Consider the following 15,859-nt stretch of genomic DNA (forward strand, 5'->3'; position numbering starts at 1 on the left):
ATTGAAGGGCGGGGAGGGGGGGAGGTGTTCTTTTTTAATTAACTTTTGGGAGGTGTGGGGACATTCCTGGAAGATTTAGGGAACTTTTAAGGATCTTCTAGGAAAAGCTTTGAGGATCTACCTGGATTTGGTTTGGGGGGGGAAATTTTGGGACAAGATTTGGGCAAGTGCGAGAATGTTTGGGGAGCTATGAAGACGTTTTAGGAAGGTTTGAGGACTTTTTTGTTTTTTTTATCGTCCGGCCGAAGAGAGAGCGGAAAAAAAGCAGGTGGTTGGGCAACCAGGGCAATTTTAGGTGACGCTCGGCTCCAACATTTATTGAACAAAGCAGAAACGTATACAATAAGCACAACGTGATTGAAGTTGTGAGGGGAGGGGCGGGGTTAGGGTGCAAGCGCAGTTCAACACAGTACCAGTAGGCGGCGTTCACTCAATTAATTGGGTTCACGATCACGAGAAGTAAAAGCTCCGTCTAGAACAATGCGGAAATCCTTCCGTCGGTCAACACAAAGAGCAGCAAAGGAGGGGTCGGGGGGTCATACACAAGCATCATGTGACTTGGACGCATCAGCGAGACGTACCGAGGACGCATCCACCTGTACACGGAGGCATTTTCAGTTTTTGGAATCATGAATTTTGCGAAATTATTTTTTTTTGTTCTGGAAAATTCCATTTTCTTTGAAACAGAATATGCAACAAATAATTGAATTGAACAAACATTTCCATTCCTTTCTTCTTCCCGCTTCTGATTGGTTGAAACTTGCAAATTTGCAATTTGAATCTTTTTTTAAATACCCTATTGTACGTGTGGAAGTCACCTCGCACGGCCTTCTTCTCTCTCATCCTTTTGTTTTGTCCACGTGCGCACAATGCCCACACGTGCACATGCGTGTATGCGCATTTGCACGCGTGGCCGCACCGGGTCCGATCCGAGCGCTGCCACTTCAGCGGCTTTTTCCGGCTTGTTTGTCGCATCCTCACGCGCGGCCACGTTCAAAAAACATCGGCGGAGAAGGGACGTATGCGTGCTTGCGTTCCTTCGTGTGCACGTGGACGTGTGCTTTTAGGGGCCAAGGTTCTGCCGGATGTCACGCAGTGTGCAATACTCCCGCTGGCCACTCGGAAAAGTCTCTCAGACAAGTTGATGGTTGCAATGTTTCACCTTGTGCATTTTCATTTTTTTTTTTTTTTTTTGCATGTACTCAGTTCAGTTTTTTTTTCTCGTTTTTTAAGCATGGTAACAAAAACCGGACATGCTCTAAAAGTCATACACGCTGTACAGTCAAATTTACATAATTTTTTTCTAAAGCTTTCAGTACATCCAAAAAAGGGACAAAGGAGGGAAAAGGCGACACTGGAGGGAAAATGTAGCGTTATATGGTGAGAATAAAGATGCCATCAAAGAGAGTTAAATCAGTTCCTTTTGCCTAAAAAAAGTGGAAACATCTAAAAATGAAGTTCTTTTTTTAAATATTTCAGACATATTTTGGTTCATTTAAAAATTATATATGCAATAAAAACAACTTACTGACAGAACATTTAACATTTATACAATACTTTTTTTAATATAATTTAATTCTGCAATGGAGAGAACACGGCAAACATTTTGTGCAGATTTTTTTTTTAAAAATGTTTGCACACCATAATTTTAGTCTTGTGTTATTGTGGGGAGAACAAAAGACATGATTAACAGTTTTTTGATGACAACTTGATTCCCGTTGCGTATTTTCCCCCACGTGGCCCCGCCGCGCTTCTTTGTGGAAATTCAATGAAAATAAGATGACGTACAAATTTGAATTGCACTCTTTCTCCGCAACATTATTCTTTTTTTTTTGTATGTATAGATATAGAGATTATTCATATATATTTATACGGTGCTTTTCGTCTCATTTGCATCAAGGTAAAGGACAAAAGAAAGAAACCATTTCGGTCGATAGAACAGAAGTGGACTGAATAGATTATTTTTTTATGTTCTAGCGTGCACATCAACATGAGCACGCACACAACATCAGGTAACCATCTGCGTGGCGTGGCTTGGAGGAAAGATGTCCTCCATTGTCTCCTCTACTTCCCGTTTGGTCCTTGCTGGTTCCACGACAAATCAAATCCCTCCCCAAAAAGACTAAAAGGGGCAAAGACACCAAAAAAAAAAAAAAAAAAATGGACCGGGCACAAGACGAGGGAATTCTCCCTCATTTGCCGTCCAGGTCGCGGGTGGGGCGTATCTTCATCTCGGAGAACTTGAGCGAGTACTGCCAGCCGGTCCAGGCCGACCACTCGATGCCGTCGGCGTAGGACGTGTGCTGGCCGCGCAAGTACTGGCCGTTGAGGTTGGAGGTGTGGCAGTTGCGGTACCACCAGGCGCCGTGGTAGAAGGAGGCGCAGTTGTTCTCAGAGTGGTCGTTGTCGCGGTCCTTGGTGGTGAACTTCATTCCGTTGTGCTTCAGGAGCGAGTCGCCTGCAGCCATGGGGGGGGGGGGAAGGATGGGCGAGGGGGGGGGCGTAATGTGTGGGGGGTGGTGGGCGATAAATAGAAATGAGCGCGCGCCTCCAGTCCGTGGCAATTTGGAGCCGTCGAGTGGATGAGTTTCATTCAACGAGGAGCTCGCGAATGGGAGGAGCTTAATTTTAGCCCCGGGTTGTTAGCCCGAGTTCTCGTTACGTGAGCACTTGCGCCGCCGCGTTCTTTCACATTCAATTCAACGATTTTCCTCAGCAAAGATGAATTTGGAATTAAAAAGTGAAACTTTGGTTTTCTCCCCAATCCTATTTTGTCATGTGGCTTTGTGTTGCTATCGTTCTATCGCCCGCCTCCGCGGGCTCCATCGCTCACACCTGTCCAACCCCTGTTCTCCGCGGGCAGAGCGATGCTCCCGAAAGGTTGGGTAAATTGCTTTTTTTCACACACCCCCCCTCCCCTCCCCTCAGCTATGTCTCCACCTCAGGCTTTTGTTTATGCTGCGGCTCAATTAATCTCTTGTAATTTCATCAGGATGACGGGCGAGCCGAGCCGAGCCGCCTCCCATCTGAGGCGAGATTTTTTTGGAAGGAGCAACTTTTGAATGGACGTTACGATTCACGAGCGGCGCAAAGCAGACGAGCGGTGACAAAGCGTAAAATGACAACAACAAGCTTGAAAACAAGAAAAGGTCACGAAAGTGACGAGCTGAACGCCGACGTGTGTCGGAAATTGAAATTGACTGTTTGCACACATTCATAATGAGCACTCATTTTTTTTTCTCCATCTTGTAACCCCTCCCACTTGATTTCTATTTAACATCATATTGAGAATATTACTAGCAGTTCTTTTGATACATTTATAGATATATTTCTTTCTTTTGAATTCGGATGATTTTTGCAAGATTTGTTTTTGTTTTTCAAACCGAGAAATAACATTGATCCCGCCAAAGCGTTACCTGCGTTTCCAGAGTAGTCCCCCACCGTCAGCGGGTAGCCGTCGTCGTCCGGGTCCACCGAGAAGAGGCCCACGCCAAAGGTGCCGTACTGGGCGTACGCCGTGCCGTTCTCAAAGTCCTCCAGGTCGATGCGCAGCTCGTAGTTGCTTTGGATGGACAGAGAGTGGATCTGCTTCAGCCCTGGACAGACACAGCGGATCAACGTTACGGCTTCTTTCTTGGAAAAAACTGAAATCCTTACAAAAAATTAAATACGAATATTTTGAAAAATCTTATTCACTTCAAACTGTTTTCCCCCCCCAAAATTATTTTTGCCTGCTTATTTCACAACCGTTTTTTCTCTCCTCGGCAAATATTTTTTTTCCGTTGTCTGTCACTTTTTGTCTCCATAAACGCTGCTTTTACATTTGCCGTAGGCGTACGCAGCTGCCAAGCCAGGTAAACTTGCATTTGCATCTGACAAGACTCTAGAAATAAAAAAATAATAACAAAAAGGACCACTTGGCTTTCACGTGTCAAAGCTTCTTTTTAATTGTAGCTCCATCGTGAGACGGAGAAGCGGGAAAATCTTTTCAGAGCACCAACACGGGGAAAAATAAAAACAGATTTCAAGACATTGATTTGCATCTGCCTGCCGCAATCTGACACTGTTGCAAGATGGCTTCCTTTGTTGCGCAATGGTCAACGCAGTCCTCAAAAGCGTGCCGACTTGTTTCGCTTTGCGCCAGAAGGCGAGCGCGCCACCAGCGAATCCAGCGGCCGAATGAAGCGCTGAGATTTGGCGTCTGCAAATGCCTCGCTTTGGCTTTCAGAGCTAATTAGCACCGAGGGCATTTCCCACGTGTGCAAAAAAAGGACTTCTTTGCCATTTGTGACTTCTCGCTAGACGCCGCTAAACAGACCATCCCGGAGTTTTCCCCCGGCGGGACAATCAGCATCCGCCGCGTTAATTCAGCGAGCAAAATACCTGCAAATGCGAGCGCCCGCCCGCCCGTTTGGAACAATAGCATTTAATTAACAGCCAGGTACACCTGAGCATTTAGATGCCGAGGCGCGCCTGGCGTTACTTGGCTTGTGTTGCTCTTTAATTATTCCAAATTAGAGCCGAGCCGGGATTCTCTGAGGCTTTAATTAGAGACCAAATTAAAGTTATGTAAATACACTCACGCAGTCTTATAAATAGTTGCGTGCGTGTGTATGTGCATCTTGATTATTATTTGCTGTTTTTTTTTTTTTTTTGCTTCCTCAGAAAGAGAAAAGGGCCCAAAGTCTTTTGAAGTTTGTCAAATGACTCCAGAAGGGGGCAGTCCCCGAGGTGACGCAGCGACGGGGCGCTCCTTTTCAAAGGGGAACATGCAAACTATTTCTGTCAAACGCGCCTTTATTTCTTTGTTTATTTCTTTGGTGATCAAGGATTCAAAATCTGTCGCACGTCCTCAAGAGTTTGACTTGCCGCACGACATTTTGGAAAGGAGGCGTGCACAATTTATTCTGATCAGGAAAAAAGACGAGACCATGTTAATGTTGCTTCAATAGTCGCAACATGTTGAAGAACAAAAAAAAAAAAGAATTTAATTGCAATATTTGAATTATAAATTTAAAAAAATATATATAAATATGTCAATATAAAATAATATAAAATACTTAGATTGCTTAAAAAAAAAACAACTAAAAATAATAAAAATACACAACTTTTCTCCCAAGGGTGTCCCTTTTTTTTTTAGAGAAAAAAAACAAACGTTTCCTCAAATGTAATATTTTTTCAAGTCAAACAAACAGATGGAACATGATGCAATTGTGTCATGAAAATAAAAAAAATAAATAAAGCCTCACATGAAAAAAAAAAAAAATGAAACGTGATGACAAGACAAAGACTGTCCTCCAGTTCCACCCGTGGAAAAAGACAAAAGATAAGAAAAAAACAAACAGGCGGTATTAAATTTAGAAGCCCTCCCTCCACGTGGGAACAAAGCATTGTTCCGTCCATAAAAGATGATGAATATCTCCAATTACATCATTAAAGTGGGTCACCGTGATCCATAACTCATTTTGCACACTTGAGCTTTCTCACGGGAAGCCACACAAATTTCGCTCAATATCAGGACGCTCACTTGATATTTGTTCCTTTTGGATTCAAATCTCGACAAAGACAAAAGTTTCACGAAGGAATGGAGTCCCAAACAAAAGAAGGCACTTTAAAGGCAGACTATCCCTAAATCCACCAGAAAAATGATGGCGCTCGTGACATTTCTGCCAGTTAATTATTCATCATGCTTTTCTTTCTCGGTTGCCTGGGGGGGCAGCTCCTGCTCGACAGGATAGAAGTGGCTCCCATCCTTGCATCACCGTAACTCAAACCCATTCGACTGTGTTTTTCTTAGCCCCGCCCCCCCCCAGCAAACCCTTTCAATTCCTTCCTTTGACTTCATCTTCCTGTCAAGCTCTGCTGAGATTGTGGCGAAGAGGAAGATGATTTCTTCAAATTGCGAGGCCAGTCATTGGGGTAATGTTCCCATGTTTTTTAGGCACTGTGGCGAGATGGGGGACAACATTTGAAGAGATGCTATCCACCAAGTCAGGTGACGGCGGTCGGCCCGACGGGGGCCCGCCTTGGTCTGTTGCCGCTTTTGAAAGGTGACGCCAAAGCTTTGGCATTGTCGCTAAGTCCACATTAAAAGGTTGGAATGAAAGAAGAGAGACAGGTGTGCGCTGAACTATGACACCCTAAGACCACCCGCCGCCGCTACCCTGTTCCCAAAGGCGGCGGTGACATTTGGCGGGACAAAGGAAGAAAGAAAATAATGGTCTGATTTTGTCACATCTGATTTTTGCTTCCAAGGCTTCTCGTCGGACTGTTGCTTATCGAGACAATTCCCCCTTTTAAGGCTGCCGAGGGACGCTTTGTGACGGGGGAGACGGAAGGTTCCAGACGTTCCTCGCTTCGCTACGCAGGAAAGAAAATCGGCCCGATTCGCCTTCGCGACACCTCAAACCCGACAAACACAAAAACAAGCCCGTCCCCGTCAAGAGTTTGACGCCAGACAAAGGTGGAGTTTTCCTCCGGCTCGGAAAGAAAAACTCTTGATGGAGCATCCCCAGGCAGAGTCTAACTCGGGAGTCGTTATCATGGGAATATTTGTTCACTTTGCCCACAGCGCCCTCATTAGCCCTGTCGCGAGCGACGTTGCACAGGTTTTGACACTCTTGCACAGCTGCCGATTTGAGACGAGCACCGTTTTTTATTATTATTATTTTTTATATAGGGCGTTCTTTCAAAGGACGGTCGCCGTTTTGATTTTCAAAGGCGACAACAAATTAGTGGCCGATAATGGCCCGTTGCTTTGTATTCTGGGATGATGATGATGATGATGTGGGTACAAATGATGCTAAAGCATCTCAAATGGTTACATGATTGTTCTCCGGGGTAGCTATTTGTACCTTTTGTCCAAAATTGAGGCCTTTGTCGTCGTTTGCGGCACATTCAATAAAACTGGGGCAGATTCTGGCGTACAAAAGCGCTAACAACTTTGTGAGGTCAACTCGAACACAAGCTAATGTCACCGTGCATTTCGATGACTCAAAACCGAACACCCTGTACTCGCAAACGAGGCTATGGACCAGATCTTAGCAACCAAGATGGAAGTTAGGATTGAGGCAAAGAATGCGGTGGCAGACTTCAGAGGACTTCATCTCCCCAACAACAGCCCAATCCAAAAGTGACAGTGGCTCCAAGGAGCAAGATGGTGGTTGCAGTGACTACTCGGTGTCAGACCATTGCCAGGACCATCGAGGTTCACGCTGAACTCCGTTCGACTCCCGCCAGCTGTCACTCTCCGGCGTTTCCTCCCAGCTCTCATTCCAAATGAATGAACGCTCTGGGTGGCTTGTCGACGCCGATGGTGGGTGCTCAGAGCCAACTACCAGCCGAGGAAACAAGTGTGCCGCTTGTACCGAGTGCAACAAGTAAAAGGACTCAAGTTCAAATATCTGTACAGTGCAATAAAAAAACAAACAAGAAATACCCTTTTTCATATTGTAAAATATAAAAATGATCCCCAAAAGAATCCTCGCCTATACTTCATACTATTGATTGTCAATCTGCCTCTGCCGATTGCCCGGCAGGTATATTTTCCTAAGTCAGGAGTGGGTGTCATACTAATTGGCAGCTGTTGATGCTGATTTATCGGCACGGCAGTAGATTTATTCTTTCGCTTTATCACCGCCTCAGCCACCCACGCCATCATTTCCCACCCGTGTCGCCACATTCGCGCATGACGTCGTGCATTAAACATCGCGGCGAGAATAATTCACGCGAGGGTAATTTAACACTGAGGAGGCAGTAAAAAATGTCTGCCGTGACGACGCCATTCACCGGGCTTGATGGATGGGGGGTGACTTTATTATGGTACCTCCGCCAAGAAGGTTATGTGCCCGTAGCAGCTTGGAGCTCGTTGTTATCGTCATTAACTTTGGAGGCGAGGCTACGTTATACAACTTGGTTGGCTCGCTTTTTCACTTTACTATTATAATCGTTCAAAAGCAATACAAATCATAAACAATCGGTAGCACATCGTTGGCCCATTAGCTTCGAAGGCTTCATGTTAGCGGGTGACTAGCCTTGTTAGCTTAGCAGGCTATGCTTGTGCCTTGATAGCTTAGCAGGCTCGTGAGCTTAGGATGCTATATTTATTTTCACCGTTTAAATGAAATATAAAGAAGCTGAAATCAAAAGCAATTCATTATGATAGTTCTGGATGAGCTATTCTTGTTTAGCGCCATCTACTGGGACCTTTGTGTGATTTTTCTCTTTAAAGCTGAATTTCTGAATCTGTGGACATGCATCGTATGTGATGTACAATTCAGAAAAAAAAAAAATCAGATGACTCAGCGTTCCATTGAAACAGGACCATGAACCTGACACGAATGACAGATCCAAGATCAGGCCTACTTGGAACTGATTGGACACTTACATCCATTTTGCCCCCCGGGACTTTGACCTTGCTTTTCGAGAGACGTCTATGAAATGACTCCAAAAAGAAAAAAATAAGCGAGCAAGTGAGCGAGCCCAACGAAACGCAGATGAGACGACATGTCACGGGGGGCGCCGGACAACAGGACACAAACGAAAGGCTTGAAGCTGTGCGTTTGATCTGCTGACTGATTTTTTTAGCGAAAGTAATGAGAAGCCAGAACGAGGCAGCGAGCCAGTGTCCAAACGGAGCCCGCAGCTTTAAGAGCCTCCGGCAGTGTTTGCCTGATGTGACATTGCTGCATGTTCATCACTAATCAAGCGCGGGGCATCATTAAAATGCTACCATTTCAAAAGACTCCCGCTAAGTTGCAGAAATTCCATTTTGGGACAAATAATGAAAGGGCGACTTTAGCTCTTCTTTAAATTGTAGCACAAATAAGCTTAGCGATGATAAAGTGCACACAACTCGTGTTCGAGTATGACTTGATGAGCACCCGACGGTCATGTTTAAGACATGAACATGCCTTTTGACAGCTTCTAAAGCGCTGTACATTCCTGTTGTCGAATAAATATTTCATCGACAGCAGGGGAGAAAAAAAAAAAGAATCCTTCAATCTCCGACACTGACTCTCACTCGTAGGGAAAGAACAATAAGATTTAGCCGTTGACTATTTTGAAAAACTTGGGATGGCGGCCATGAAGAAAAATGACCTACGGTATCCTGACGTTGGGAAAAACAAAGATTGTTCAATTTTAATGAGCGTTTCTGAATCCAGGCCAGGCAGGACCAAGTGTGCTTTCATTAGCATCCTAATCATTTCAACTTTAATTGCCCCATCTCGGACCGGCTCGGCACGTCTGATTCCTCCATGCGTGCGTTCCACTTCTTCTCCATCCGTCACCGCCGCAGCCAAAACAAGTCTGACTCCAGCTGCAGTGCGGGCAAAATAGCCGTGCGATGAGAGCTATCAAATGAAGCACTCAGGCTTTTGTGGAGAGGGGGCAGGCAGGCAAGGCAAGAGAGGAGGAGGGGGGGGGGGGGCTCCCCTCATACATAGCGAAATGACGGGCCAATTGCGGCAAATTGCGGCTATCTGCCGTCCGCCGCCGCCGCAATCTGGAGCAGATGGAGCCTCTGCCGTGCCGGACGACCAATCGGCGTGATTGCACCGCGTGACCCTCTCCCGAAAGAAGCGTGGGACGCCCCGGGCCCGGCTGAGGCATTGCGTTGTCAGCGCGGTGGCCGATTATCAGGGCGGACCCCGAGCGACTTCCAAGCTGAGCAGGAATGACGCTGGTGAATAATTGATGACATTGGAATGCCGGATTGGAGGAGCCTTAACTGAAATCACTTAGGTGCACTCTGAATAATACATGACGACTGGGGATCGTCGTAGTAGTCTCGACTTGGTCATGCGGGATACGCTATCGTGCTATCATATCACTGGCACACACACACACAGACGGAGACTAAATCTGTTCAAGGGCTTGCTTGTTACGTACAGTTGTTACAATTTAGTCATCCGGCGACGTGTCCGGCCGTCAACGGCAACGAACGGGACTGCAAGCGTTTCATAAATGAACAATTTCAGTCACATTTATTCGCCAATATTTACGTATCATAACTTCAACTGAACGCACGTATTGCTTCAAAAAATAGAGGCCCTTGAAAACATCACCACACATTTAATCGTAAGCACAATAATGAAGGAGGGGGAATTTTTTTTTTTATTAGCTTATGATTGAAAGTGGTTGAGCACTAACACGGACACGTATAGTGAGTGCATCTCTTATCAAGTATTAACGCCGCTTCATAAATGTCTTTTCCGACAAACGGTCCACGCAGCCCGTGGCAAACACTCGTGGTGAAACACTTAAAAGTGGCACTCTGGGCTTCGAGTGCGGAATTAAACTGCAGCCGCGGTGGATTGTAATTATGCGTGAGCGGCAGGGAAGCTTCGGGGCGAGAAAGCCAAAAGGCGAACGAGGCGCACCGGGCGACCGTGTGGGCAGAAAGCGAGCGAGCCAGCGAGCGCCGAAGAGTTTTGCCGACCGCGGGGGTCACCCGTAGGTGAGTTGAGGTGTCCGTCGCACCGCATATTAAGTAGCAGAGCGGGATATTGTATGAAGAGGCGAGACTATAAACACAAAGGTTCCTTTTAGCTTAGCTCGTTGCTATGCCTTTGTTTGCTCACCGGTGGTTGTTTTTTTTAAATTTATTATCCCGACTTCAAAGAAGTGCAGAAAACAGAGAGGGGGGGAAAAAAAAAGTGAGCTAGCAAACAACGGAAGAGGCAAAAAGATTTGATCTGAGGGGAGATTAAGGGCCGCTGCAGCAAAACGAAGATTGGGCCACATTTGCCATAGAATAGATAAATGGCAAACATGAAAAAAGTACGACGACGTATGCATTGTGCAAGTCACAGACTGCAGCCTGAGGATAAAGAAAAATGAAAATAAATAAAAAAGTCTGATGTAAACAAGACATCTTTCACACCATTCTTCCATTCTATTCTATTGAACCAAAGATGCGCCTCCTTTTGGTTTGTTTGATAAGGTGAGCACGCACAATGGTGTGTTACAATGACTCACTCTTGATAGAAACAGAACATTTATGAGACACACGCATGGTAAAAAAAACAAAAACAACAACAACAACTTAAGACCGAGGGTGGCATTCAAGCTTGGGTGCCTTTGGCTTATTGTTACAAAGTCATTCTTAATCATTAAAACGAAGTAAGCGCAACTTTGTTTTGAATTCCAATGATTGACGACGCCTTAGATGACCAAAAAAAAAAAAACATTACATGAGGACACAGCCGCTAACAAGCAATGAAAATGAATAACCCGGAGACCCGAACGAGAGGCATGGCAATTCGGCCGTCGACATAAAGACGTCACGAGAGTCGGCGGGGTCGCGGGCGGCGGGGGAAAGTGTTCCATTAAAAAGGACCCGCCTGGCACATGCACGGCCACCTCGGCTTTTACGGCCGCCGTGAAGGACTCGCTCCCGTCGGCCGCAGAAGGTCGCCCGTATAATATACGAGAGCTGCTCGTTGAAAGCCGACTTTACTGGAGCCCTGCGCGGACCAGATACGGGTGCTGGGACGTGATATCTGGAAAGAACAAAATATGTTTCGCGAGGGCCTCGTTTAAACGTCGGCATCTGGTAATAGCCAAATTAAAATATTATTTATATATTAGGGGTATAACAAAACGAGGAAAATAGGTTTTGAGTGACAGCTCAAACGGAAAATTGATCGATATTGTATTTGAAGTATGCAGGGGCACAACTTTCAGATTATTTCAGCCCAAACAAATAATTGTTTTTCTCGCCCACCCAAACTCGCCGATGACGAGACCCCCCCCCCCCTCGCCGATCCATAACATCCGCTGGCGCGTCTGACGTCCTCGGGCGAAAGCTGTTGTGTATCAAATGAATTTGATGAGGTCTCGCTTGACGCTGGCTACAGCTGGCTCATTAAACACTCGAGTAGGCACATTAGCATTTTGGGCTTTTTGGGATAACGGCAATCCATAAGGGCTTACATGTGTTTTATTTGCCCGCCGCCAATCAAGCGTATTTGTCTGCATTACGGCTGCTAATACAACTTATTACGTCTTTTATGGTCGCTACAGCCCAGCGTGCTCTGTGCATTGATTTGGCGCCTTTGGAGTGGCTGCTTAGTTTATTAACACAAAGTTGTTGCCATCCATTCTTGAGTCAGTTTTTCCTCAAAGTTGGTTCTTTTCTGTTTTTATTGGTTTGAAATTGATATTTTGTTATTTTTCCTACTTGTTAGTGTGTTGTCTTCAGGGAGGACTTTTTGGATGGATGAAATAGCTAAAAGCTGCATGCGAGGTTCATTCGTTCATTTTTTTTTTCCCGCATGTTTGTGCAAGCTATTAGTTCTCATCAGTGAGTGACAAGGAACCCTCCCACAAGCCAAACAAACGAGAATGCAGTTGTCAAGCCAGCGCACGCTTGGTTGAGTTTGGATTTTTCAGACTTGTGGTCCTCAATGCCTCTTCCGAAGCTTGGTCAATAGGCTTAAAAATAAAATAGTAGCTGCTGAATGACTGACAGCCTTTTAAGGCGACGCTCACAAAGAGCTCGGGCTCACAGCGGGACGGATGGAGAACGTCTATGGATTTTAGTGGGAACGGTCCTCGCCGGATACTTTCTCGATTTACGCTTACTAGGTGAGTTTATCAATCCGAACAACCGAACTTCGGGGGTAAGTGCCCAACTATCGGAGGAATGGGTGGCGACAGAATGCGCTTGAAGGTTGCCGTATCGATGTCGGCGTTTTAAAGAAAATCTCTTTTTCCTCGCCCCTCTGTGCGCTTTCCATGAACGCGTCAGCTATTTTTTGCACAGCGCGGCCATTTGTCCTCATTTCTTCTTGTCAGAAGAAGAAGTCAGGCTTGACCGGCCGCATCGGATGAATCGGAAGAAAAAGATGATGAAGAAGAACGCAAACATCACGCCGGAGTTCTCGGCTATGTCCAAAGACAACCGGCGTCTGAAGTTGTGCTGGCCTTGTGGGGTCATTAAGCCAGGATGGTTGAATGTCTAACTCTTTTGTTTGTGCTTTTACATTTTGTACTTTAACTATTATTAAGACCAAAAAAGTACAGGACCCTTTACGGTGCATTCCCATTGGTGGGTTAGACGACAGTGCTCGGTAGCTGTTGCAGCCCATCTGTAGCGACATCTTTCATCTGGTTGCCGTCATTTTGGAGCTATTACATCTGGATTCGTCTCACGGCCATAAAAAAAGAAGGCAATTTGAAGAGCGGTGCAATATGTAGAGCAAAAAAAAAGAAGGCCGTGTCTGCAAACAACGCTTATTCGTCTTGAGGCGGCAGCCGCAATGACGTTCGCTCTCTCCCCCAGACTCAATCCATTTTTCATGTTTGCCCCGAGGGCAATCGATGACGGCGGTGACGAGACAATAGCGCACCCTGGGCGAGCCGCAAAAGGCGATGAGTGCGACCGGTCTGCTGGCTCCTTCGCCGCGTGTGCACACTTGGCGGGAAAGACGTACATCCCCCCCATTGTTTGTGCTTTGAAACCGTTTTGACCCCTCACATGCACAAAAACAACACTAGCAAAAAAGACCATTTCTTGCTATAGGCCAAATGTTATCCAACAAGAGACTAAGGGCAATATGAAAACTGACTGCTGCAACCAAGTGGAAAAAAATTAAACAATGGAGGAGAACAAGGGTCACCTTCAATCATTTCTGGGCATGAGACACCTTTAATCCAAGGAGAGACTAAGGGCAAGCAGACAATCTCAGAGGAGACTGTGGACAGCATTATCCTGATTACATCACACTATTTCTTTTCATGAGATAACTTTTATCCAAGATGAGATTAAGGGCCTAGGGCGAAAACCATCTGTCCGTCAAAAGGAGTCGTATTCTCGTGATTTTACTTTGCGGCTATTTGCCCCAAATCTCTGCGGGCGGGCTCCTCCACTCCATTGCAAACATGATGTCCGCTCCGCTTTGCGACGGGGCCGCCTCCCCACGGGCACATTGCGCTCCCAAAGTGTTCAAGAGAGTGCTTTTTATCCAGAGTGCAGATGAGAGAGGACGTCTTTTGCGTCCGGGAACCTTGACCGCGCACGCGTGTGCGCCACTGAGACCAACTTCTTTTTTTCTCTTCAGCCTCCATTTGCTCTTCCAAAGTGATGTGCGGCTGAGATGTGAGCTCTCAAAGACACACAAACACAAACAACACGCTTCCAACTGTGAAAGCTCATTAAAACGCTGAGGCCAAAGCCAAATTTCCTCAGGAAACAACATCTCAGCAAAAGATTAGCTTTCTTTGGGCGTGTGTTTTCTGCCCCCTTTTTTTTTTTTCCGAGTCAATTGGCACCAAAGTGTTTCTACTGTATCGTTTAAGGGTTGTTGTTTTTTTTTCCCTCTTTCCGCGGCGACCTTGTCTGAAAGGCATCTGGCTAACTTGGAAGAAAGTCGCAGCTTGAATGAAGCAGACTGCATCCCGGAGACGGGGGCGTCAGAGGGTTACAAGGTTAGGCAATTTGCCGAAGGCTCCCGTGACCGTTCTGACAAATATCCGCCCGAGGGCTTTTACAAAAAGAGATTAAGTGCAAATTCAAGACTTGCAAACAAATATTGACACCAAAGCTGAAATCGCATCCAGGATGTATTTCTCAGCTTAAGATACATCTTATTCAATAGGAGACTAACGCCAGCTAGAAAAACTGTCGAAAAGGGAGACTATGGAGTATCAAACGCCAAAATAAAAATAAAGCAGCATGACTTGAATTTGATCTAATAGGAGACAGAGGGCAAAGAACCGTTGCAGTAAAATATAAATCGAGTATGATAATGCCAACAGAGAAAAATGATGATCCATTCATCTATTTCTCATCGTTGAAACTATTTTTTCCTGGAAGGAGATTAAGGGCCCCAGCAGCAACTGTTACTTTGCATTACTCTGCCTTTTTTTGCGCCATCAGTATTTCAAGACTGAACTGCACAAAAAAAAAAATCACCAACCACCATCAGCATGAGACTCATTTTATCCAAATGGAGATTAAGGGCCCATTGTGTTGATTTTTCTAAACTGCAATGCAGTGTAAGCATTTCAAAACCAAAAATACCAACGCAAGACACTTTTATCCAACAGGAGACTAAGGGCCAGTATGGGAAGCAGTAGCACATTTTGACACGGAAATACGTAAACACTTACCGAGCCAGTGTTCCCCGGTGATTTTCCCGAATCCCTCACGGTAGGACTCCCAAGCTCGGAAGAAGCTGACCGAGCCGTCTTCCCTGCGTTGGATCACCTACACGGGACGGGACAAAGCGGGACGGAGGGGTTACAAAACGAGATCCAGCCTTTTCATCCCGCCACTGTGATGACTCCTTCAAAGCGCTACGGTGTTGGACGGGAAAATGAAGAACTACCTGGCAAAAAAAGCAATCCGTCCAAAAAAAAAAGAAACCAGGACGTAATTAAATGTGAATTGCGTTGACGTGAAGCTCACAGTGGAAAATTGCTTTCTGCGCTTCGTTATAGACCACGTTGAGTTCTATCAGGCTTTTAAACAAGACGGTCAAACACCACTTCTCACACCAACTGTTGAGCTACTACGGGTTGAAAAGCAAAAATGTCTCCATAAAAACCTCCAAACATTTGCCAGGTCAGCCCAAGCACGCCCGAGTCAAGCGTGGAGCTGTCGGGGGCAGCCGCGGGCGGGTTAAAGTGCCTCGGGCCACCCTTCCATAAGCGCCGTGCTGTGCTGTCCTTAGGCGAGCGGGCAGTTCTCATCTCCACTTTAATTACAAGTCGACCTTGCGGGTCGCAATCTGGCCGTCTCCACGACAGGACAATTATTGCTCTCCTTTCCGAGCAAGCGGCTGGATTGAAACGTTTTCTTCCTCATCTTTCGCCGATGTCCATCGGATTTAGATCAGAGAAGGGGTTTTGT

General features: G+C 45.9%; 1 protein-coding gene across 7 annotated transcripts in view; it reads right to left on the reverse strand.

Annotated features, from left to right (window-relative positions):
- Window positions 1-2,106: 2,106 nt before the first annotated feature.
- The window catches only part of fibcd1b (fibrinogen C domain containing 1b), a 66,013-nt gene continuing 52,260 nt past the window's right edge, over window positions 2,107-15,859 (reverse strand). For all 7 annotated transcript variants that reach the window (XM_085926920.1, XM_085926921.1, XM_085926922.1 and 4 more), the window contains 3 exons: window positions 15,118-15,214; window positions 3,417-3,596; window positions 2,107-2,458 (listed from right to left, as the gene is read on the reverse strand). In XM_085926920.1, coding sequence (XP_085783046.1) covers window positions 2,193-2,458; window positions 3,417-3,596; window positions 15,118-15,214 — 543 coding nt within the window. In that variant the 3' untranslated portion in view covers window positions 2,107-2,192. The remainder of the gene's footprint in view (window positions 2,459-3,416; window positions 3,597-15,117; window positions 15,215-15,859) is intronic.

The sequence above is a fragment of the Syngnathus leptorhynchus genome, chromosome 12 (assembly GCF_054491065.1).
Source record: "Syngnathus leptorhynchus isolate UIUO chromosome 12, UIUO_Slep, whole genome shotgun sequence".
NCBI lineage: Eukaryota > Metazoa > Chordata > Actinopteri > Syngnathiformes > Syngnathidae > Syngnathus > Syngnathus leptorhynchus.